The 24,120-nt window shown below is 37.3% G+C and overlaps 1 protein-coding gene across 5 annotated transcripts in view; it reads right to left on the bottom strand.

Moving 5' to 3' along the window:
• The window catches only part of RALGAPA2 (Ral GTPase activating protein catalytic subunit alpha 2), a 408,980-nt gene that overhangs the window by 227,832 nt on the left and 157,028 nt on the right, over window positions 1–24,120 (bottom strand). For all 5 annotated transcript variants that reach the window (XM_057502677.1, XM_057502678.1, XM_036892284.2 and 2 more), the window contains exons 15-19: window positions 20,176–20,413; window positions 17,112–17,276; window positions 7,535–7,672; window positions 5,942–6,039; window positions 492–579 (exon numbers count right to left, since the gene is read on the bottom strand). In XM_057502677.1, coding sequence (XP_057358660.1) covers window positions 492–579; window positions 5,942–6,039; window positions 7,535–7,672; window positions 17,112–17,276; window positions 20,176–20,413 — 727 coding nt within the window. The remainder of the gene's footprint in view (window positions 1–491; window positions 580–5,941; window positions 6,040–7,534; window positions 7,673–17,111; window positions 17,277–20,175; window positions 20,414–24,120) is intronic.

Here is a 24,120-nt window from a genome sequence, read left to right as displayed (position 1 = left end):
GTCCAAGATCTGCAGGTCTTTATTCCCATGCTCCTCTGAGAAGAGCACACTGAGCTCCTGACTTTGGGGAACCCCATATAAGGGCTATATTTTACACTCTGTGATACTATGTCTCAGGATTCCAATCAAATTTTATTTTTTAAGTACTTATACTATTGACTTCAGTGTCCTTCTGAGGCTTTTTGTTCACAGCCTATGGGAACTTTCTAGGGAAGATCATTTTTCCTTCTGGATCTGTCTGCTCACCCAGATCAGCCTTGTGCCTCTTGCCTGAAAAAAGGCCCAAAAGTGGAAAGATAGGCTGGCCTCTAAGGTATAGGTACTGACTAGGACTATTTTATCATCAATTCCTGGGAGTCCAGGAATGAAAATGTCGCATTTTACAACCAGGTTTCTTATTGTGATAAGGTATCACTAGAGCTAGAAAGTAAAAAAACAAAGTATGTCAAGTCTGAAGAGGATGAATGCAGACCACATTTCCTGGAACTTACTTTTCTGTCTTCCCCTACATTGTCCTTGCGTCTGAAGATCATCATCTAAATCCAGTTCAGCAGGGCCACTGCTTCTTCCAACTAAGACCTTCAGACAAAAAGAATGATTGAATTTGTTACAGTAAAGTTTTAATTTTTATAAGACCATTAAGTTTCTAGTCCACATTTCTTAAGAAAAAGAAACAAACAATAACAGCAACAAAAAATTGAATGATGTTTTCCATTTGAAGGCTATGGGTTCACAAATTATCAAAACTGAATTATAAATTACTCAAGGGCTAAAATGTATGGCTTCTATTTTGTCAACTGACATCTAATTAAATTGATCTACTGAGAAGCTATGCTAAATGGTATGGAAATAATTTATTTTAAAGTTCTATTCGTACCTCTGCTTGAGCACACATTTATAGTGAATGCAGTTCTCCAAAAGACTTAAGTTACCCATGAATGGTGAGTGTGCTGGAAGGGACGGTGTCAACTCTACCCAGATGTCTAAAGGTCACTTAGTGCCTTCCGTTAAATAAGCAACAGACTTTCCTGACCATTGCTCAGAACAGAACCTTTTATTACATACAGAGGACCAAGACATGTGGAGGCAATCTGCATCCTCCAAAACTTGTAACTTGCTTGGAGAGAGAAAACACACATATTACACAAAATGATTACAATGTACATAAGCAAAATATGCGAGTAAACTGTCTAAAAGGTATGCAGAATAAAGTGTTACCTTAACTGTCTCACAGTTACAGGAGCGCTGTTCAAGAGGGCAACAGACATGAAGTGGTAAAGACAAGGCAGGAGGGGACTCAAGGCAGGAGGCACTGAGTGGTAATCAGCAACTTCTATGTGCAGGAAAAGAAGCTGATTATAGCAGGCCATGCAGGGCAATTGGTGAAGAAGGGAAATGCTAAGAAGAAAATGCAGACCACCTTTTAAAAGAGGCAGCTGCCAATGGGCCTTTAACATCAGGCTTACATATTTCAACCCAATTTTGACAAAATGAGCAACTCTATGTTCCAGACAATAGCTTACTGAAATTAAAAACATAACTAGAAATATAAGTCCAGTAGCTATCTGTGAGATGGATTAAAGAGTAAAACTGCTATGCAACTGTTACAGTCGTTTAGGAATGAGCAGATAAGGCTTTTGATGACTGAAAAGGAGAAAAGATAAATAAGAAAATGCAACAAAATGACAGACAAGAGCTTATATGAGGGCATATATAAGAGCTACATATGGGAGTGAAAGAAAATTAAATTATAAAAGGATATGAATCTAGAAGGCCATGAAAATGATGGTGAAGGAAGGAAGGAAGGAAGGAAGGAAGGAAGGAAGGAAGGAAGGAAGGAAGGAAGGAAGGAAGGAAGGAAGAAAGGAAAGAAGGAAGGAAGGAAGGAAGGGAGGGAGGAAGAGAGGGAGGGAGGGAGGGAGGAAGGAACCTCTGATATTTTAATTTTCATTTTTGGGATGAATATCTAAAGAGAATATACTATAAATGGGCAACAAAAATGCAGGACTGGATTTAGAGATAGAAGATAGAGGAGACAGAGGATAAAGTTAGGAATAAAATAGCAAATTTAAGGTCCTCCACTGCAGAATGTATAAAAAACCTAGAGTTTAATGAGCTAACAAAAGGAGTGAATAGTATACAATTAAACTAATGAAAAGGTGGTGGTGGAGACCAAGATGTATAATTAAAAGACAGGTTATTAAGCTAAAATACAGAAGTAGGCCATGAATAAAATATTTAGGAAACTAATAGTATATGAAAAAATATTACCCAGCCTTAAATAAAGATGATATATATCTAATATGATAATGGAACTATACCCAGGATATTTCCTTAATTGAAAAGCAGAATGTGGGCTCCTCTGCCTCTAATAAAATACCAGACAAAATATCTCCTAACTACAGAACTAGATCTTACATAAATGTTTTGAGCTCACAGGAAGTTAAATAAAACTCCAAGCGATTTGCTCCCCAACTTCAAAGGGAGCAGGACCCAGGGCACTGAAATGGAGCTACTATAATGGTAAATCTAGTATTACCACAACAAGTGGCAAAAGGACCAAGACTCCAGAATTAAAGGAGCACTCCCTGGTTCCCGGAAGGAACAAATGCAAATGTTGTCCTGGTCAAACCCCATCACTTCAGACCTTCAGGTTTTCTGTAGATTAAGATCAGCCAGGCAGGAATTCAAAACTGAAAGTCACCAAACACCAGTGGAAATAAATCACCAAACACAAGAGTCTCAAAAACAACAAATATCAGATTTAGACGCCCTTCCTCACAAGTATTTCAGATAATCAAATGAAAAATTCAGAACCAAACCTTGTGACTATTTTAAACAAATAAGATATGTTAATCACAAAAATGAGCAAGCAAAAACAGATTAAAAATTATGATGTACTTGAAAAAAAGTACTGAACTTTCAGAAGGAAAAGATGTAACTAAAAAACTAAAAAACTCAATGGAAAAAACATTACACAGCAGGCTACATATGAATAAACAGAAAATTACTGAACTGAATGAGAGATCTGATGAATTACACAGAATGTACCCAGTGGGAAAGGACATGGAAAATAAGAAAGGAGGCTTAAGACATGGAAGACAAAAGGAAGACTGTCTAAATATACTTTTCCAAGAATTCCAGAAGACAAGAGCAGAAAAAACAAAAAATAGGCCATATTTGAAGAAATGATTACCAAGAATATTCCAGAAACAACAGAAGAATAAGCATTCACAGATACATGGCACAGAGCATATACAAACAGGACAAATGTACAAACCAAAAGAAAATGCACATTAATATAATATGAAACTGAAGGAAAAGGAACAAAGAGCAAAGAACAACAAACAGGATGGACAGAAGACTTCTCAGCAACAGCTTCCATTAGAAGGGGGAGGAGAACTATAGTAATAAAGACATACTAGTACTGTCCAGAGAGAAAAAGTAACCAAAGAATTAAGAAAAGAAGCACCAAAATAAAGCCCGACACACCTGGGAAACAGTATATTTAAGAGAAAGGGAGCATTTCAGATCAATGAAGGAAAACTAGATTCAATAAAAGGGACCCCTTAGGATAAGTGATCATGTGGGAAAAAAATGAAATTGGATGGATCCCTACAGCACTCCATCACTCCATGAACAAGAATCAATTCCAGATGGATGACTTAAATACATAGAGCAAAACTGAAACATTTATAAATATAAGTAGTATTTTTATCCTTGTGGAGCTTGTATTTAAAAAATTTTCTTAAAGCTAACCATAAAAATCACTGCTAATCAAAAATATCAAAATTAAGAACTTGGGTTCATCAAGACACCAGAGAAAGTGAAATGTAAGCCCCTCACTGAAAGAAGGTATGTGCCAGAAGCAGAACCAAACTAGGATCTGTATTCAGACTATCTAAAGAATTAGTACAAATAAAAGAGAAAAAGACAAATCAATAGGAAAATGGCAAAGACATCAGTAAGCATTTCACAGATGAAATACACATAGTAAATGAATATAGGAAAAGATTTTAAACTTTATTAATAATCTGAGAAGCACAAAATAAAATGAGATCCCATTTTCACCCACTTGACTCATACAAATTTTTTAATCTGACAATATTAAGTGTTATGGAAGTGGATGAATGGGAAGTCTTTATACATTGCAACCACTTTGGAAAACACACATTCTCTTGTAAAGAAGAACATGCTTCTACTCCATGACTCATTAATTCCACTCCTAGACAGCCAACACATAGAAAGGCTTAAACATGTAGATCTGGAAACACATACAAGATGTATTTTTCGTTTAAAAAAAAAAACTTGGAACAATCTAAATGCTAATCCACAAGAGAATAGAAAAATAAATTGTGTTATGCTCACAGTGGAGTATCATACAGCAGAAAAAACTTACTCAACTACAGCTACATGCCACAATGTACTCTTAGAAATACATAACTGAGTGAACAAAACAATAGTATCATTTTCATAAAGTTTAAAAATAAAGAAAACTAAAGGACATATTGTTTGGAGATGCATACATAAAGGTCAAAACTATAGAGTGACGCAAGGACATGATAAACCGAAGCCAGCGTAAAGCTGCTGCCTGAGGGGATATGGAAGGAATTCATAGGCCAAAGAACAAAACTGCAAATATCCTACTTCTTGAGGTGGGTGGTGGGTTTGTGGGTGTTTGCTTGATTGTTGAAATATACATACATAATATACATATATATGTATATATACAGAATATATATGTATATGCCCTTTAAAAAAAATATAGATGAAACAACACAGGTTATCTTTCAGGAAGGGAGAGTAGAGAGAAGCTTTTTCTGTTTATTTTGCACCTTCCTATGATATATGAGTTTTCTACTAATATATACTATATACATGTTTTTAATGAATAAATAGGAGTTATCTGCATGAATGAGTTATGGGCTACTTTTTAATTTTTTCTATATGGTCTAAAAAAATTATTTTGTATTTTTAAAAAAAAGTAAACATACAGAACTTTGCAAAAACTTGCTTATCTATCAACTCATGCCAGGTAGTGGCTAATATCAAAGAGGTGTCAGGAACAAGGGATTTGAATACACATTTGGCAGGTGAGGATATAGGCTGGGTGATAAAGTGCACACTCATGCCCGTTTTTCTACTTTTGTAACATGACTGTAGTTTTACATAGAAAGCGAGCAAGACTTTAAGAGTTGTCAAAGTCACTTGGGCCTATAACCTGTCTAAATGGATAAATTTTTAAAAAGAAAGTATCACTTCACTGATATATTTACTTATTTTACCAATAATTTATGTTTTTTTTATTAAATAGGTATCATTGATATACACTCTTATGAAGGTTTCACAAGAAAAACAATGTGATTATTACATTCACCCTTATTATCGAGTATTCCCCCATACCCCCATTGCAGTCACTGTCCATCAGTGTAGTAAGATGCCTCAGAGTCCCTATTTGTCCTCTCTGAGCAACACTGTCTTCCCCGTGACCACACACACACACACCATGTGCACCAATCATGATACCCCACAATCTCCTTCTCCCTCCCTCCCTATCCACCCTCCCCCACTCTTCCCCTTTGGTAACCACTAGTCTCTTCTTGAAGTCTGTGAGACTGCTGCCATTTTGTTCCTTCAGTTTTGCTTTGTTGTTGTACTCCACAAATGAGGGAAATCATTTGGTATTTGTTTTTCTCTGCTTGACTTATTTCACTGAGTATAATACCCTCTAGCTCCATCCATAAAGTTGCAAATAGTAGGATTTGTTTCTTTCTTATGGCTGAATAGTATTCTCTTGTGTATATGTACCACATCTTCTTTATCCATTCATCTACTGATGGACACTTAGGTTGCTTCCATATCTTGGCTATTGTAAATAGTGCTGTGATAAATTGATATGTTTATTTTAATGACAAAATGATATAGTTTGAAAATATCTTACTGTTATTCCTTCATGTTCTTTCTTCACATGTCCTTTGTTCTCCTGAATTGGTTTGGCTTCTAAAGAACTCAAATTCTGTGCATTTTCGACCTGTTGACCTAGAGATTTAGGGGGAAAAAATTGACAGAAAGAGTATTTTAGATGATTAAATTGGAAAAATATTTTTATATTTAGTTAATTATTAAACTTAGGTTTCCTAAGATATGTAAAAACAGAAGTTCTGGATCTGGCAAACTGGTAGCCTATGGGTCAAGTCTACTCTGTAGACCTGGTGCCTTTTCCCCACAGAGATCTTTTAAGAGAGCAGATTGAATGCTATTCACTACAGCCAAGCAGTCCACTTAGCACATGATGTTAGCACAGGGGAGGGCGAAAAGACCTCTCCTGGGGGACGTGGGGAAGGGATCTCTAAAAAAGCTGCCCGACTTAGCCAGGTGAGCTGACAGGAAAAGAGATCAGTAAGGTGGCTCAGTATTGCTTGAAACAGACTGATAAGAGTCAGCACAAATAACTATTTTCAGTAATAAGAAAGGTAATATCATCACAAAGCCTGCAAACATTAAAAATATGATAGAAGATTTTATAAATAATCTAGGGCCAATAAATATTTTTAAAAAGACATGAATTGAACAAATTGCTAGAAAAACACAATTTATCCAAATCAAACAGGAAAAGGAAAATCTGAATAGTCTTTTAATAATTTTAAAATTTAAATGGCATTGAAAAATCTTCCTGTAAGAAAACTCCAAGCAACTGGGTGGATTCTACCAAATATTTAAGGGAAAAAAATCACAATAATCTAACACAAAATGTTTTGTAGAACAGAAAATCAGATGTTTCTCAAATTATTTTTATTGTATTTTCTTATTTTAAGATTTCTAAAAATCATTTGATGAGCCTAGTATGAACTGGACATGAAGAACTATGAGAATATGTTAATAAATAAGATTTGTTTATTTCTTACTGAATTCATGAAACTAAGCGACCAGTATGTTCACTGACATCAGACACAATTTAAACATATGCTTTTACTGCAAAATGTACTATTTACGGTTTATAGGTCCACCTCTTTGTTTTCCATGTCCTGTTATTGCTGAAACTTATTTTGAGAAATGGTATAGATTAATGTTATTACAAATTACTATTTTCAACCTCAGCAGAGTCTATAAGCTGCTAACAAATTTTTCACGAGTCTGGCTGGTTCTCCATTGTCATTGTCAACTTTCATGGCTCTCCTCAGAGCCCTTTCCCACATGCCCTTATCCTACCTCTCTGCCTTCTACCTAACTTGCTGCTCTCCCTGACCTCGTGGTGTGACGTTCTCTGCTTCCTGCCCACTCCAGCTCCTCTGCACCTTCCTGTTCCCCAAACATGCCACACTTGAAAAAAGTACACACATATACACCGTACAGACAAATAGTGAAAATATTTCATTGCCAGAAATAAATCCTTGTAATCAACTTACAAAGAAAACTCCCTCGAAATAAATACAAGTAGCACTATTAGAATGAATGTAGAAAGAAATACGATGTGCAGCTTGTTCCCTGCCAGAATCACAGTTCCATGTTAAGAACTGAAGCTGCTTGTACGTACCTGGTGGGCAGTCTGAGCACAGTGGTTCAGAGACCTCAGGCATGCTGCTGCTCCGAGAGGCCTGCAGCAGCTGCTCTGTCACTAGGTGCTCAGGCTCAGTTGCAGGTGTGCCTTCTGACTGTGGACATTCTTCCACTTCTGTGGGCGGTAACACAAAACATGCAGGGATGCATTTCAAAATTTTTAGAAATAACATCACCACTTAGAACAACCGATTCTAAATGTAGTTTTAGATACTTTTTCCTTCAAAAACTGTGTGGAGAGATAATCTGCATTTACCTCATACGGTTTCCTACACTTGTCAAAGGTTAATATTCCACTCCAAGAGTACATTTTCTTTTTCAGTTCTACAGAATATTTTATTTTTCAATCAAAGTGAAGGGGGAAAAAAGAGAAAAAGCTGCATACTTGGTTGAGAACTGTAAAAGTCATTTAGAATCTCAGGGACAGGCATGCCAGGAGAGACTGGAGACACATGAAATAGGTAATTTACATCTGAGGAGGGAGAAAGTCACACAGACACACACCCTAAAGGAAGATAAAAGGAAATGGGAATTTCAATTCTACTATTCCTTTTAACTGATGAAGGCACAACTGTCCAAAATAAAATACTTTGATTATTTAATGGCTTACATCACCAAATACAATCTTGAATTAGTCACTAAAGTACAAAAATGATTCACTGGTATTTTTAGAGAATAAATACATATATGTCATAAAACAGAAAACTACAGCTGAGTACTCACCACTGGACAATCTCAGCTTGCATTATTACAAATTCTCTTCAAGAATGAGTTCCTTCCTAGCTCATTTCTAAATTTCCCAGGATGACCCTATGCACTGGAAGAACCATCTTACCCCCCCAGCCCCCTCTAGAATCACAGTTTCAGGGTTGCATCATCTTTTGCCTGGTTATTTTAATAGCCTCCTAACTGGTCACTGCTCCCCTTTTCTTGCCACCCTCAAATCTATCCTCTATGTGGCCCCAGAGAGGTTCCTGTCAAATAAAGACTGGACTGCATGGTTCCTCTCCAGCTGAGGCCTTCCATCATGGGATGGTCAAGGCCATGACACTTACTATGAAGACAGAACCCTTCATAATCTCGCCCCACAGACTTGACTCCCCTCCAAGGAGCTGTTGCCACTTCAGTCTCAGGCAGCCTTAGTCCATGTGGCACCTGCTGCTCACTCCTCTATGCTAACCTCAGACCTGCCCCCTCTTCCATGCTGCCTGGACATCTCTCTCCTACAGGACTTGCCATGTGGTTCTTTGTATGAACCCCACCACTGCAACCTGCACCAGATTTCACCCTCACATAGTCATGAAATTTTACATCCATATAACATCATACTTTCCAATAATTTTAATTAAAGTTTCACTCCTTCTAAGCAAAGACAGATCAAAATCCAGCTGTGCTGTCTTACCTGGCAGTGTCATCCAATTCCTAACCTGAAATGAGACTCGTTGCCGATGTGCCACTCTCTGTATAACCCTGTAACCTGAGCCATGAGTCAAAGTGCTGGCTCACCCTAACCGAAAAGTTTACATAGTTAGACTCTAAGTATAATATATAGGATTTCCACAAAGGGTAGCTGCTTTATTTTTATTATCCAAATAAAAATTTCCTTTTAAAGTATACTGATATAAGCTATAAGATGTCACAACTATGAAATTTGTGTGACCCTTAACTTACAATTCAGATTACTGGGCCACAGTCTAAATTTAGAGACTGACAGGAAGCTGAACTTAGGGGCACACGCAACAGCAAGGCCAAGGTGGCAAGAGAAGACAGTTTAATAAAGTCTCGTCTTTCCCAGTTGTCTTTGCTCCTATCTTCTCTTGAATAGCCCGTCCTCTTGAACTCTTCATTTTCCCACAAACACAAGACGTACGTACATACATAGGATCTACCTGCATATCCCAAAGCACAGACTAGGCCCTTTCCACAGGTCAGCTTCTAGACTCTTCAGAATTAGACAATGGAAGCCAGATAATTACATGCGGTCAACCCCTTCCAGTGTCTTCCTTCACTGCTTATTTTAACTATGCAAGACACTGAAACCCGGGAAGAGTATGTATTTGTTAATGAACGTGCTTGGTAATCCAGTACCAATAGAGGGAGCCCAAGAGCTTCCCAATTATCAAAAAGAATTGGCAAGAGCCGGTTTTCATGGGTAGTATCAAGAGTGGCTTTATTCACTTAAACTTGATGCCAAATCTGGTAGATGTTGGTTTCTGGGCCATGAGCAGAAACAAATAAGAGCTAGGCCAACACTGGCAGCATCTTTTTAAAGATAAAGAACATCACCATCTGGTAGGATGCAATAGAGCCACAGCACCATGGCTTCCAAAATCAAGTGTCCCCACTGGTTCTCAAAACAACAGACAGACGGAGAGGCTTGTTCACCAGCTGGTCTGCCTTCTCAACAGGCCTAATGCAGCTTTAAGGCTTTGTTTCTGTAAACCTGTTGGTAGAGACTTCTCAGATGGAGAAAGTTCAAGCCTGTAGGAATCACTGGAAGTGGTGAGAGCGGAGCATCCAGGCTGAGGGTGGAAAGGAAGGGGAGAATTTAGGGCTGCTGTGCCATAGGCACCCTGAGCTAATCCTGAAGTGAAGTGATGCAGTGCAGAAAAAAGGATTTTAAATTCTTCTTATCCCACAACTGAAACCCCATTTCCTGATTTGTAAGTGTACATTCCTTAGCCTTTTCTCATGCTTTCTATTAAGTATATACTCAATGTATGTGTTGTATTAAGTGAATAAATGAATGCCAAAAACATTCTCCTCCTTCCTTTTTTTTAAACAGTTCTTGAGCTCCCTCTGCTGGCATTTTATTTAAGAGTAAGTAATGTTTGAGTATCACACAATTTGTTTGAATCACTTCAAAGAGCTGAGTTCTGCCTCAGACCCACCACATAAACTGCATTCTCTGAAGCACAGCTAATCCAATAATCACAATTCTAAAGCACTAACTTTCCAGCTTCTTGGTAACGTAAATTAGACAATATGATTACTAAATTATTGCTTTCTAAATGCTCCATTCAAAAAACCAGGAAAGTGATCAAATAAGGATTAGTTAATTTCATTTTTTTCCCACTGAGGGAAGAATCAGCATGATTAAATTAACTGTGTAAATTCTTCAGAAACTTCTATTTATTCCAGGCAGCTGACTGCTTTTCTTACTAAATGGAATGAGACTCATTCTTCAATTACCAAAATTCTGGGTTCCATTTACCCCTAATGCAAGGTTGCATAAGCACATTAATAGTGTAATTTCCTAACTTTCAAAGCATTATTTACAATACAACTTGACTCTATAAAAAGCACAAGCGATGTAAATCAACTCAACATGCTGAGGTTTCCCACAAGGTCCAAAGGTGAATCAGTCCAGACCCTGGCAACAAGCACTTTCTGACAATCAGGTACTCTCTGGAAGCTGGACAATCAGACGCAGAAGCAGCTAAGTGGGGCTTTCAGTTAGGACCATTAAGTCTCTTTTAGAATGAAGGAAGATCATTGATCCTCTTATTACTACTAATACAATGTTCCTAAAAGAAAAGTGGAATGTGCATGGCCTATAAGTACTACAGACTGATAAATGTCCCAACATAGAACTGAAAAACAGCAGGAAAGAACTAATTCTGCAAAGGAGAAAAAGGGAAATCACTGAGACTTGCAGTCTACCTCCCACATGTTTGTGCAGTCATTCATACTGGAATACAGCTGGTTGTGACTTTCCCAAGTGTGGCGCATATAGAGTCCTGAAGAAATCAGAATAGGACAGAATAGTGGCTGGAGGTAAGTACTTCTCTATTATTTGTATTATTACACTTTTGGTGTACTGAATACTCATACACACCACAAACAAGAAACGCTCAGTGAAAACAAAATTAGCAATCATTTTTATAGTAAAGAACTTGGGGTCAGAAAAATCAACATTAAATGTGTCTACATATCACATAGAGGTGGATGTACACCTTTATCTCTATATTTAGCAATAGGTTAGCAAAATAGGCCAAACACCAGGATTTAAATTAGAGCACAGATTTAATGACACTCTAGTGTGCTACCCATGGAGAAGATACAATGTTAAGACTGAGGACCAGCATGTATTGCTCTCGGCCCAGACTCTTCACAGTACAAGTGCATCAGACAAGAAGGAGCTCCTGCAGTTGTCAGATAAAACCGAGAGAACAGCAGGTTGTTCTTAAAAGTCACCACATCACTAACCTCACTAACCTTCTGTGGTGACCTTCCATTTACCTTCTGTGCTATAAAACCAGGAATAAGGGTGATAAAGGCAGGAAAACAGAGACCTCCCTAGCCTGCTCCATTTCACTTTAAATCAAGGACTTTCAGATTCAGCCCTACACATGGCTTGGATCAAGTAACCCGTCATGGAGGGGCTGCCCTACACATTATAGGGTGTTTAGGAGCGTCTCTGGCCCCTATCCACTGGAATGCCAGTGGCACTGCCCCTGTTGTGACAACCAAAAATGTCTCCAGGTATTGCCAGGTGCTTCCTGGGGGCCAAACTGTCCCCAGAGCCACAGCTCTAAATCACACTCAACTTATGTCAGAACTGTATATGTATTCATAGCAATCAAGAATCTGAGTAAATTAAAACATACCACTGAATAACAGACAAGTTTCCATAATTAGATTACTAACAGGCAGAGATTTCTTGTAAGAACATATTCTGGACAAACCAGTAAAATGGAACAATATGGGGAAAAAATGAACTGTGAGAAAAGAAAACTTTAAACCATGAAAAAATTCCTGTTGGGTATATACCAGCCATATAGAAAGCAAAACTATTTTAACTACTTTATTATCTCTAGGCAGTAGTATTTTTTTGAAAACCAAATTAAACAGTTATGCTCAACAGTACTCTGACTGGCAAGCATCTTTCCATGCACCTTTCTTATCGTTTTTCACCTTTGGTGTTTAATAGAGAGAAAGAGTTTTCTAAGAAATGTAGTCTTTAGTCTCAATAAAACTAACTTTTTCCCTTATATTTTGTAAATTAAATAATATGCTATTTTACATATTCAACAGGGGAATCAAGCTTTAATTCTGCTTTGCTATAAAGTACAACACGCTTTAGTGCTACAGGAAGCCATAATTAGGCTATGCTCAATATTAAATACATACTAATCTATAATGTCATCTTCCTGAAAATAAGAAAAACATGAAAATATTTCCCTCTTTGGTAAGATTTTCCATTCATCTTAGAATCACGGAAAAAATAAGTAGACACAGACCTAATTACTCACTGTGGAGCAAAGTAAATCCTTCTGTAAGGTATCTATGCCAAAAAATCACTTACGGTGCTATAACATCTTAATAAACTGGAAAATACACTGTGTGCAATCAAAATGTAACTAAACTCAATTTTAATTAGCTGAAGCCCAGGAACAATGTTCCTGTGTTTTGAAACTAGCATTTTTTAAAATTCAAATCTCAATAATCATTGTGAATCTGTATAAACTGATCATTACTTTATATATACATGATTATGATTTATTAACTCCAAGGAAGTCTTAACTGCATAATTTTTCCAGCTTTTTTCATTTTCATTTTGGGGAGACATAGCAACCATTCTAACACTGATATTCTCAAAACTGTCATAAAATTTTATGAAAATTCCCTTCTGTTCTACAGGCACTACATAAAAAGGCACAGTGAGGCAGGCATCACTGTTTTCCCCTAGTAACAACTATGGGCCAAAACACTTTTGGTCTTTTATTTTTTAACTGAAGTATAGTTAATATACAATACTGGTTTCAAGAATATAACAGTGATTTGACGGCCTATCCTTCTTAACTGGGAATGACAAGACCCAACAAGTGTTACAGACATTTTTCTTGACCATCTAATTGCTACTGAAGGCCTTACTACATAAAAACAATTCATGGAAAATAAATGCCAAGTGCAATGGCCAGGCACACATGCTTGGTGTGGGGATATTAACAAAGGAGGCCCAGACGCAAGCGGGAGAAGCCCAGGAACACTTAGGGACCCAGAAGACATCAGTACAGTACCTGACAGCCTGTGAGAGCAAGAGGAGTAAGAGAAACCAGGTAAGAGAGAGCTCACGGTGTGAAGGAGGAGCGGAAGGCTTTTAGTGGCAGGCAAAGCCTCAGAAAGGTGGACACAGTTGCTGATAGACTGGCTGCGCTTAGCTTCCAGGAGAGATAAAGTAATAATTATGTCAGAATATCAGTACCTTTCACTTCTTCGTTATTACTATCATTTTCCTGGGTTCTCTTTAAATATTTAAAGGAGGTCTTTATAACATTTAAAGCAGTCAGTATAAAGCACAGTATTTAATCATAGTCTCTAAATACAGCCAACTTTCAGTCATTCTGATGACAGGGGAGAATAGAGAATTTACAGATAATCTCAGTCTATCTTATTCTAGAATGCTTTATATGGTTAGCCTTTCCCTTTTTTTTGGTTTGCTGTGTATCAGATTCTCATTTGGGTTATTTGAGCAGACAATATAATCAATTTTTCCTTCCTAAAGGACACAAGCAAAAAGACCACGGTGAGGATGGGGAAAAAATCTAGGCTAAGATTAAAACTGTTATATAAGTAATAAATAATTTAAAAATCGGTTTACTGAGAGCTGACTGTATTCAAAAGTAAGTTATTTAGTAAATTAAATATCCTAAAAGCTCAAAAACACATAAAAGTTAAACATTAAAAAATTTGGAATAAAGGTAAAAATCTCCATGAAACCAGTCCTTTTATATCACATTTTGTGCTTACTAAAGCATAATTTCTTAGTAGGGACTTAATGACACTAAGTTTTCTATATATTGCTGGTTAAATGACCATTTAAGAAAAAGGGATGGACAGAGAACATGTACCACAGGAAACCACCATCAGTAACATCAGTTTTATCCTTAAAAAAAATAAATAAAGGTTTACTTGTTCTATATTTTTACATAATTTTATTTAACATTAGTGAAATAGAACTATGAATGGTAGTAACACATTTGCAAGAATTGAAACACATTTTTTACTTTCTGTCTTTTTTCCCATCCTTTGGCTATCACAACACCCAGTGTTAAGTCCCAGTTACAAAGGACTATCCCCACTGTGATTACAGTATAATTCACAAATGTGTAAGGTAATATTTAAGTGAAAAGAACGTTCATGTGAATATCAAACTGACTTCAAATTCCCTGAAAGACTTGTTCATCTCTCATTGTCAGAGATATTTCATTTGAGTGTTATTTTAAAAAGTTTTCCTTTTACAAGTCAAACAATTGCGTGTCTTTACAAAATTCATTACCAGACATTTGGGAAATAATAAAATGTAGAATGATTATTTTTTGTGGAAATTAATTGACTTGCTTTAATCACTCATTTTAGACATATGAGATTTCAACATCATTCACATTCAAGAACAATGTTACTTTATAATTCTTTAAGACTCTCCATGATAGCCTCTTAAATTAAAAACTAGTACATTCTCTGTTAAATTAATTGTTGTGTTTCTACTCTACAATTGCTTATTTTTATTTCCCTCTTGCCATCATCACTGACATTTTCAACCTAAGTGTAGTCTGTAGAGGAAATTATAATAATCTCAAATTGTTCTCCTAATGGGATTAGGAAAAAAAAGTCACTTTCAAATGGGTCTCCCATAATAAATATCTTAATGCTAAAATTACAAAACATCATGAGCTGCTTTTTTCTTATTAAAAGATGGCCACTATGCAAATCAAAATCTATGGTGAAAATATTCTGAGCCTTTTTAAAAGATGAAAAGGTGAATTATTACACATAATAAGAACAGCAGAACTGAGTGAAACCACTTTAGTCTTTATAAATTTTTAAACAGCATGATATAATAAAATCTTCAAAGAACACTGATTTCACAGGCAAAATAAAAAAGATTCATAATATTTTCTAATTTTTTAAAAAGTAAAATAATAGGAAATATACATGTATGTGCAAAATACATGGATGACAGATCTGTCCAACTTAATAGCTCTCATCTGCATTATCTTTAAAGGTTATGGTCCCAAGTGTTTTTAATAAAACCAGGTTTATGGTTTTTAAGTGACATACTTTACAAATACCTTTATATGACTTTGTAAAAGTCTTATTTTGTGTTTTTTTTTTTGCCATATCACAGCTTCTCAGACACCTGAGAACACTGATAAACAGAACCTCACTGGCATAAATGTACTAAGGACTTTCTAAAATACACTGGTGCCTCTACTGTATTTTCGGTATTTCAGACAGAAATACAGTTGAAAAACTAAGATGCAATCTTTTCTATGGCTGTGTTTTGGCCAAGTAGTGGCATATGGTTTATGCAATATACAGTAATTTGCTGCTTCTTAAAATGTGACAATGAAATTTTAAAAAGTGTTTTGAAACTTCAAAGTTGTAATTCAAGTGTTGTGAGGGACAGTGGAAGTCTGGGAAGCTTAGGCATGATGCCACCATTTTCACAAACTTCTGTTTTGATCCCTTTCTTTTAAGCATCCAGTGATGGAAGAACGGAGCTTTTAGGAATTGGGATGAGAAAGGGAATCAGTGAATAAGCCTCCCTAAAAGTTGTGTGTTACTGGGAACTGGGTCTCTCCTCAGGGGAAAGGATGAAGGAAAGCAGAAGTAGAATGGGAGGTGAATGAAAACAAGGTGACACTTACCAACAAATGTTCTAGAGGTGACAGTTAGAGTTAAGGTGTGATATGTTTTCATAAAAACTCCAATAGGATTCTAAGCCACCTGTATCAAGCCTTTACTAAGTATTGCAAAATACAGTGAGTGTCAGTGATTCTGATTTATGACCAGAGGATATTGTCACTTTTGCAGTCAATATGCTGAATATCAATTATAATTGCATGGTATTACTTATGTGAAAAACTATAGGAAACTGGGATAAATTTGTTTTCAACTTAAGTTATGGCCTCAAAGTCACTGCAGCAGGTGGGTGGGTAGGGTTCTTTTTTCTTATTATTTACTGGATATAAGCTTACTTTTTAAATATTTCTATTTTTGTTTTAAGAGTAAAGTGTAGCAAAGGAGTCTGATTAACTGAGATTTCTTGGTCAAGTTCTTGATAATTCTAACTAGCTGTAAGGATGACACCTATGAGCACGTAAAGCTAAGTTTTCCAAAGCAAAAACTTTAAATGTCTCTATCCAGTCCTGAAAATTAAGTGCATTATTCTCTTTTCTTTACCGGAATGAGTTGCCACACTCTTCAGATTCATTATTCAACAATAATAATGCAACTAATTGTGTGATTATTAAGAATCAATTTTCCTCAAGAGTCAAACAAAACATCTATTTTCTCTTTTACACAAATGTCTCACTCAATATTAACATCTCAAGTCTTTTCCCCAATCAGGGATTTAGAAATAAATATAAACAACTGGGATTTGAAAAGTAACCCGAAGAGAAAGTTAAAAGATATAGCGATATCTTATTTAATAAAAGGACCTTATTTAAGTTCTGAGCAGAATTTTAAAACTTTTAAAGGATTCTGTACCTAAAATTCATTTCAGATAGCAACTAGACCTTTAAGAAACTTAAATAAATGTTTACCGGTTGCTTTTTGGCGAACGATATTTCTTGCTTTCTCAACCCCTGGTGCCCCAGATGTGGTGGCACTCCTAAACCGCATCGGCTCAGTCACATCTGGGTGGCTCCGCCAGCTGAGAGAAAAGGATCTCCCCACAGTGGTTCCTTTCTGAGGATCTAGAACATAGCCTGTTAAGGACAAGACAATAAAAAGAACCTGAAGGCTGAATTCATTATTCTTCATTTCATAGCCTGTGGTGCTCAACAAGTTTCACACATACAATTATATATAATCAGCAGATTCTCTTGTTGCAAGTTGCAAATTAGGTACCAGTCCCTTATACTGCAACTTTGGGACTTACTCATACGTCAGTAATCTAAAATAATAAATAATAAACCTTTCTCAATATAAGAAAAATGTCAAGTGAAGTTACACCACTGCTCTGAGTACACTCAAAAAACCACATTTATAAACCTGAAAATAAGAGATCCTGAGTTTATCCTGTAGATGTCAACCTCTTCACAAATCCCAGGAGAAATTGATACCTATAAACTTTATAATTAGAGTCAGTCAAATGAGCAAGGATAATAAAAATATACAAATGATACAAAATCCTATTTTAGCAAAGCTCCAAAACAATACAATATTGCAGTTCTGAGATTCAACTTCTCTTCTCTCCTTTCACACTGATCTGTTCAAATATTTCAAATGAGTGGTCAAGGAATTTCCAGGAGAAAAGAGAAGAGACCCTTAGAGATTTCTGCATGGTAGCTGCCACCTGTGGTTTTTCACACCTCGATTCCTTTTAGTGTGTATTTTATTTCCATAAGTCAAGTGCTTAGGAGGCAAGTGTTCTGCAATGAACACTTAAATATGTTTTTAGAATAAAGTAGTATAATAAATCAGAAAAATTTACTATGGTCATTAAATACTTAAATTTGTTCTGCATCATTCAGAAGATAGTGTTCTTGGAGTTGTTTACCTTCCTAAGGCAAACCTGTCTCCTCCCCTGAATCTCTGTTTGCACAGTGTGGGTAAAGAGAATATTGTGGGGACTGAGAGGAAAGGTGAATTACAAGAATTCAGGAGGCAGGAAATGTGCTTAGTCTGAGAAGGCCCTTCCCTTCTTGTCTCAGCAAGTCACCTCCATCCTGAAAGGCACCCGCAGTCAGGTAGACTCCTTTCTGGGCTGAGAACCATAAGCCAAGTTCCTGGCTGGAAGCACCTTGGTCCTCTTAGGCTCTGGGTTTACACAGCGGACCCCAGAGCTTCTACAGAGGACAAGACAGGGGACAAGGGCCCAGGCTTTGCTTCAATCCCAAATCTGCAGTCACCTATTTTTTTAGGAAGGGGCTCCATACAGCTTCAACTGGGGAAAAGAAAGGATCTGCTGCTAAAATATGTTAGAAAATCACTGCATTAAAAAGTCTGAATCTAAGCTGGAATTAAACTGTTCCACTTGAATGCCACATACTTAAATGACTACACTTTGGCTTCTTACTAACTTGCTTTTACTAACTGGTGCTTTGGCAAGCCACTCACAGATTGTAGTGAAGGTTAAGAATCAGTAGCATTAATTACATGTTTCTATGGTTAATCAATCATTGTAATTGATTCATGCCTCTCTGTATCCACATCCTTGGTGTCATTTCCCACACTGACTCTGGGCTTCGTCAGGTGACTTACTTTGATAGCAACACTGAGCAAACAAAAATTTGAAATGCCTGTAAAAATCTGGGCTTGCCCTCTTGCTGCTCCTAGAACCTTAAACCATTATGCAAACAGCCTTAGTTAGCCTTCTGGGTGATGAAAAATCCATGACCCGGTCACCATCACTGCCCTAGCTGACAGCTGGCCAACTCCCAGAAGGAGAGCTGCCTAGCTGACCCCTTCATAGCCCAGCTGACTGCAAATACAGGAGAGAGTCCAGCAGAACAACTGCCCAACTGAGTCCAACCCAGATCACCAACTCATAAAACCATGACCTAACTAAATGGCTGTCATTCAAGCCACTATGTTTTGGGGTGATTTGTCATACAGCAGAAACTGACACAATCTATGATGAGGCTATTTGAGGTTATGGCCTACCACACCAAGCTATGCACCCTTTATGTCTCTGGAGGAGAAATTTCTCTCAGGTCTTAGGACCAGAAAAAGCTATGTATCACCTAAGCAAATGGGTTGTTTTTACCATTTGTACTCTGTGACTTTCTGATGTAACCTGTGAAGATCAGAGTCATATCTGTGCTTGTCTCCTCCCCACTTAGCCAGCAAGCAGGTGGGGCTCCCCGTGTGTGCTTTAGAATCTTAATAATGACTGTAGTTCCCCACTTTCTTTTTGCCCAGTGTTCTTCTGTATTTTACCTATTGTGCCACACGTACTTCTATCAGCTGCCTCAAATGTTTACACAATAAGTGGAAGTACAAGTGAACTAAACCAAAAACTGTCACAGACTTAAAAATAGTAATGAAGACAGGGGCTGACAAATTGCTGTCCTAATAGAAACCACTACTGATGTCTTCCATTTTGATTTGACCCAGGTCTCGAAACAGTTTTTACACAGAAACATAACAAAACCAAACTGACTCCCATCTGAAGCATTTAGAGTTTTTCTACCATTCCTAGGGAGGCAGTAGAATACATCTTAATTGTGTGATGTCTTGAGTTGGACTTGCCTGGCTTTGATTTCTGGCTTTACCCTTCTTAGCTATGTGACCTTGAGTGAGTCCATCCCTGTGGACTCCATACCTCAGTTACTTTGTCTGTGATATGGAGATAGTATCTAATTCACAGTTTGCCAGGAGGGTGAAGAGAGAGAGTGTGTACCAAGCACAAGCCATTACTATTACTGTTACTCCTCCTCCCCACTTCATCTACCTTCTCCTCCAGCTTCTTCCTAATTCACCATCCTCATTAAAGGGACAGAGTGCTATGAGACAATCTAAAGTCCACCATTACAAAGACACCATCTGGGAGGCTGCTTCAGTTTACTGTGAAATTTCTGCATTAACTGCCTAGATGTGTAATACACCCTCCTCCCCAGCTGCAGGTATCTGTGAGATGTTAACCTGTCTGAGAGGAAATACCTTTGCCCCGTTGCTTCTTTTCCTTTTGTTCACTTAATTTGTCCAGAGGTAGGTTTGTCATCTCAACTCCGTACACAGTTCTTGCAAGCACTGCTGTCAAGGAATCCATGATGTTGGCCCACTCGTTTATGAGCTCTTCCCATTCTGTGAGGGAGGACAGAACTCCAAGGAAGTCATCCCAGAGCTCCCGAGAAATGTACACACAGAGGTTTGCTCGGATCCAAGCCACAATGAGTGTCTAAAACCAACCAATCAACAAGAGAATTCAATTATCTTCACTGGAAGAAGTATAACCCTTAACAAAATATTTTAAATTACTATTAATAAAATAAATTTTAAAATAAAAAGTACTTTTAGATATTTCTAATTTCCAAACTCATTTGATCAATTGTAGTCAGAAGGTGAGCTACTGTGAAATTAGTTATAAACAAAGTGCTGATTTAAAGTTACTCTAGTGTCTGCAGCTGGTCATAGATATAACTGGGGAGGGCAAAGCTCTCATACAACTGTTCTGTTTGCTGAGATGGCTCCCTCACTCCCAACAATGCCTAATTCAAACCTTGTCTTCTATATGTAAACCTCCAGCCCCACTAACTTCCCCCTGATTTTGGCAGATGAACTCACTGCAGACTTCAGGGAGAACAACCCATTCAGCAAGAATGCCCTCAACCTCTGTACCTGAGACCCATGCATCTACCCAGCTGCTTCTCCACCTGCAGGCTCTATAAGCCAAGAGGTGCTCCTGCTCTCCTATTCTTGTCTCTGCCTCCACTCTGGAACTCTTTTTCAGAGTCTCTATGTCTCTATTAACCCCACTTCTCCTTTATCTCCAATCTATCCTACATCTTCAGCTCTGCTCCATTGGCATTAGAACATGCTCCAATTCTGTTTCCTCTCAAAAACAAAACCAAGAAAGTTCCCTGAAACCCAGACTCATCCTCTGGCTAGAGCTCCTTTCCTTCCCCTTTCAAAGTCAAATTTCTTGAATGAATGTTCCACACTCACTCCATCTTCACCTGCTCATCACCCATTCGGCCGAGCGCTCTGGCTTTGCCCCTCCCTGTGCCACTGGACCTTCTGCTTGCACTTCGGTCTCCAATCTTGTGGCTCCAGGTATCATCTGTATTCTGCTGACTGCTGAATCTCCATGGTCAGCCAGACCTCTTTGCTGGTTTCCTGACCTATCTATCCACTTACTAGATAACCTTGTTTGCATGTTTTGCAGACACCTGTAATATAGCATAATAGTAAGAAGAATTCAATTTCTTCCCTGAGGTTCTTCCAGTCCCTTGACCTGGTCTCCCCTGCTCCTGCCCTTTGCACATACTCCTCCTGCCTTCTCTTCCCTCCTTTTTAATTTCCACTCACTCTTCAGGTCATAACTTGGACATCATGTTCTCCAAGGTGTCCCTGACTGTCATGCCACCCCCTGCCAAGTAGCCTCCAGCTCCCACAGTTCTTATGGCTCCTTTCCTTAAGAGTCTATGCCTTCCTCTCTGTTCCTCCTCTGGTTTTATGGTCCACACCACTACAGCTGGTCACATGGTCAAACCAAGACAATTATGCATATATTCTGCCTATTTCTTTACAGTGAAATTGCCCAGTGCCTTAACTCTGCCAAAATATTCCACATAATTTAAAATTCAAATAAAAATGTATCTCTCTTGAAAGAAGTGCAAAGTTCCAGCTCCCTGATCTTAATGGAGTGAAGCTTTATATCCAGTCTAACTTCCTTGACATGCTGTCAGAGCAAAATGTACTTGTTAAGGTGCTAATTTGCAAATACTTCTGCTCAACCCAAATGCAAACAGGCTCTCACTGTCATCAAGAGTTGTACTGTGGATGAAATAGGGATGAGTTTGCTTTATAATTAAAAGAGAAATTTTTGTTTAACATAGACATGGGAAAACTTGAGAATAAAAAGTCTGTAATGAGGCAGGTCTGCTCTGATCATTTGAAAAATCTTATTTAAAGTAACCCTTATGCAGTGTACCTCATTCTCTATGTTTCAATTCATGTTTACTATGTATTTAGAGAGGTAAAAGTGTTAAAATTGAGGTAAAATAGTTCGGTATATTGGAAACAAGGTTTCAAACACTCATGCTTAAAATCTGATACTAAGATGAATGAATTTTTAAAAAATCGAGGACACTGCAAAAGAAAAAATTAAAATAATTTATCATTTGCTATCATTAATATTTTATTCTATATTTGTGTTATGACTGAAATACCAGCTTGTTTATTCACTTTTATATTCCTGTTTCAACATGAATTTGAAGCCATTACTATAAAGTGTACCTATATAATAAAATGAATAGGGATCAAAAGCGTAATCTTAGCAGAGATAAGAAGAGAAAGCAGAGTCTGGCAATGTTACCAGGTCTCAGGCTCGCATTTGGTGCAGTACTAGTCCCAGGTTTAAAAGCGGATACTTCGGTGTGGTAAGATGCCTCTATTGGGAACCTTGCATTGGCTTCACTTTATTGACTAATTATAAAACAAGGATAGAACAATGACATGCCACAGCTTATAAAATTCTTCTCAGCAAATCTCACAAACATGTACACAGATCTGTTGAATCATCATAATTCACAACTAATAACACTTCCACACAGAGAAAAACCATAATATACAGTCAGCAGGAGAGGGTGACCTTTGGACATGAAGGCCAGGACATCCTTTTAGTAAGTTAGTCTTGTGAGAGGAAGAGGGAAAGAGAGAGTCCCAGAGCCTTGTTTCTGCCACTAAGTGGGTCTGTGATCTAGGCAGTTTACTTGGCTTTTTTGCAGTCTTATTTCTCATTAAAAAATAAAATCTGAATGAGAAAATCTTCAAGGTTCCTCAGCACTAAATTAATATTTTATCAAATATATTGTGGCACACAAGAAAAAACACCCTCATGTATAAATCACTCCTTTTCTTACATACATTTCCTAACCAACCATTTCTTCTTCTCTCTACTCACCACCTTTAGGGGATTACAGAATTTTAAAGTAATGGCTTATATTATAAGTAGGAGGACCGGAGCCCAATTTCCTGATATACCTTCAGAACTTCAAGCAAAAGGTCCTATTTAGCACTGACAAAAGATTACAACATCATTTATGGTAATCACCATTATTTGGTAGATACTTAAAACTAAGTAAAACCCCACTATAATTTTGAAGAAAATTTGCCAATTAAGTTATCTACTGACAGAGAAAAGACTAAGTCCTAAAGGAAAAATAAGGAAGAGATAAAAGGATAATATGGCAACTTAAAGTTTCTTGTTCCCTTTAACAGTCTCCTTACTCCAAATTTTTTAAAAATTAAGTGTCTGTCAATCGTAGACAGTCTACATGACCGAATGAATAATAATTAGATGGTACATTTTAATTTCAGTACAGAACTAAGATGATGCCCACTTGATTGCTTGGCAGATCTGTCCAGACCTTTTGCATTCTTCTTCCCCTTGGATTTCACAAAAGGACTTGGGAGGTCAACAGATGGTCATAAATCCCAAATGAATCTGCTCTGATTCTTAGGACAACGCTGCAAGGTAGGAAGGAACCTTTTTTTCATGATTGAGACAATCAGGAAAGTGATTGTAAGGTAAAGTGATTTGCTCATGACCACATAGCCAGGAAGTACAAATGCTGGATCAGAACCCAGAACATGTCTGATTCCAAAAACCTTATATTCTCTTCACTATTTTATGGTTAGTTCTTAACTTAAGCAATTCTTCCCACTCCATCTAACCATTGCCAAAATAATAACAATAATGACATCAAAATAATTCATAATCATGGACTCAAAACTAATCTTCAAGTAAGATCTGACAAGATTTCTCCATTAATCAGGACTTTTTTTCCTTGAAACCAAAACCAAGCAAACAAAAAACACAACTCTATAATAGATTCTTGCTTAATTCAGTGACAAGTTCTCACTGTAATTCCAACATACACA

This window comes from Manis pentadactyla, chromosome 5 (genome assembly GCF_030020395.1).
Source record: "Manis pentadactyla isolate mManPen7 chromosome 5, mManPen7.hap1, whole genome shotgun sequence".
In the NCBI taxonomy this organism is placed as follows: Eukaryota; Metazoa; Chordata; class Mammalia; order Pholidota; family Manidae; genus Manis; species Manis pentadactyla.
The sequence above is the reverse complement of the archived record's forward strand: the minus strand, read 5'-3'. Positions and strand labels throughout refer to the sequence as shown.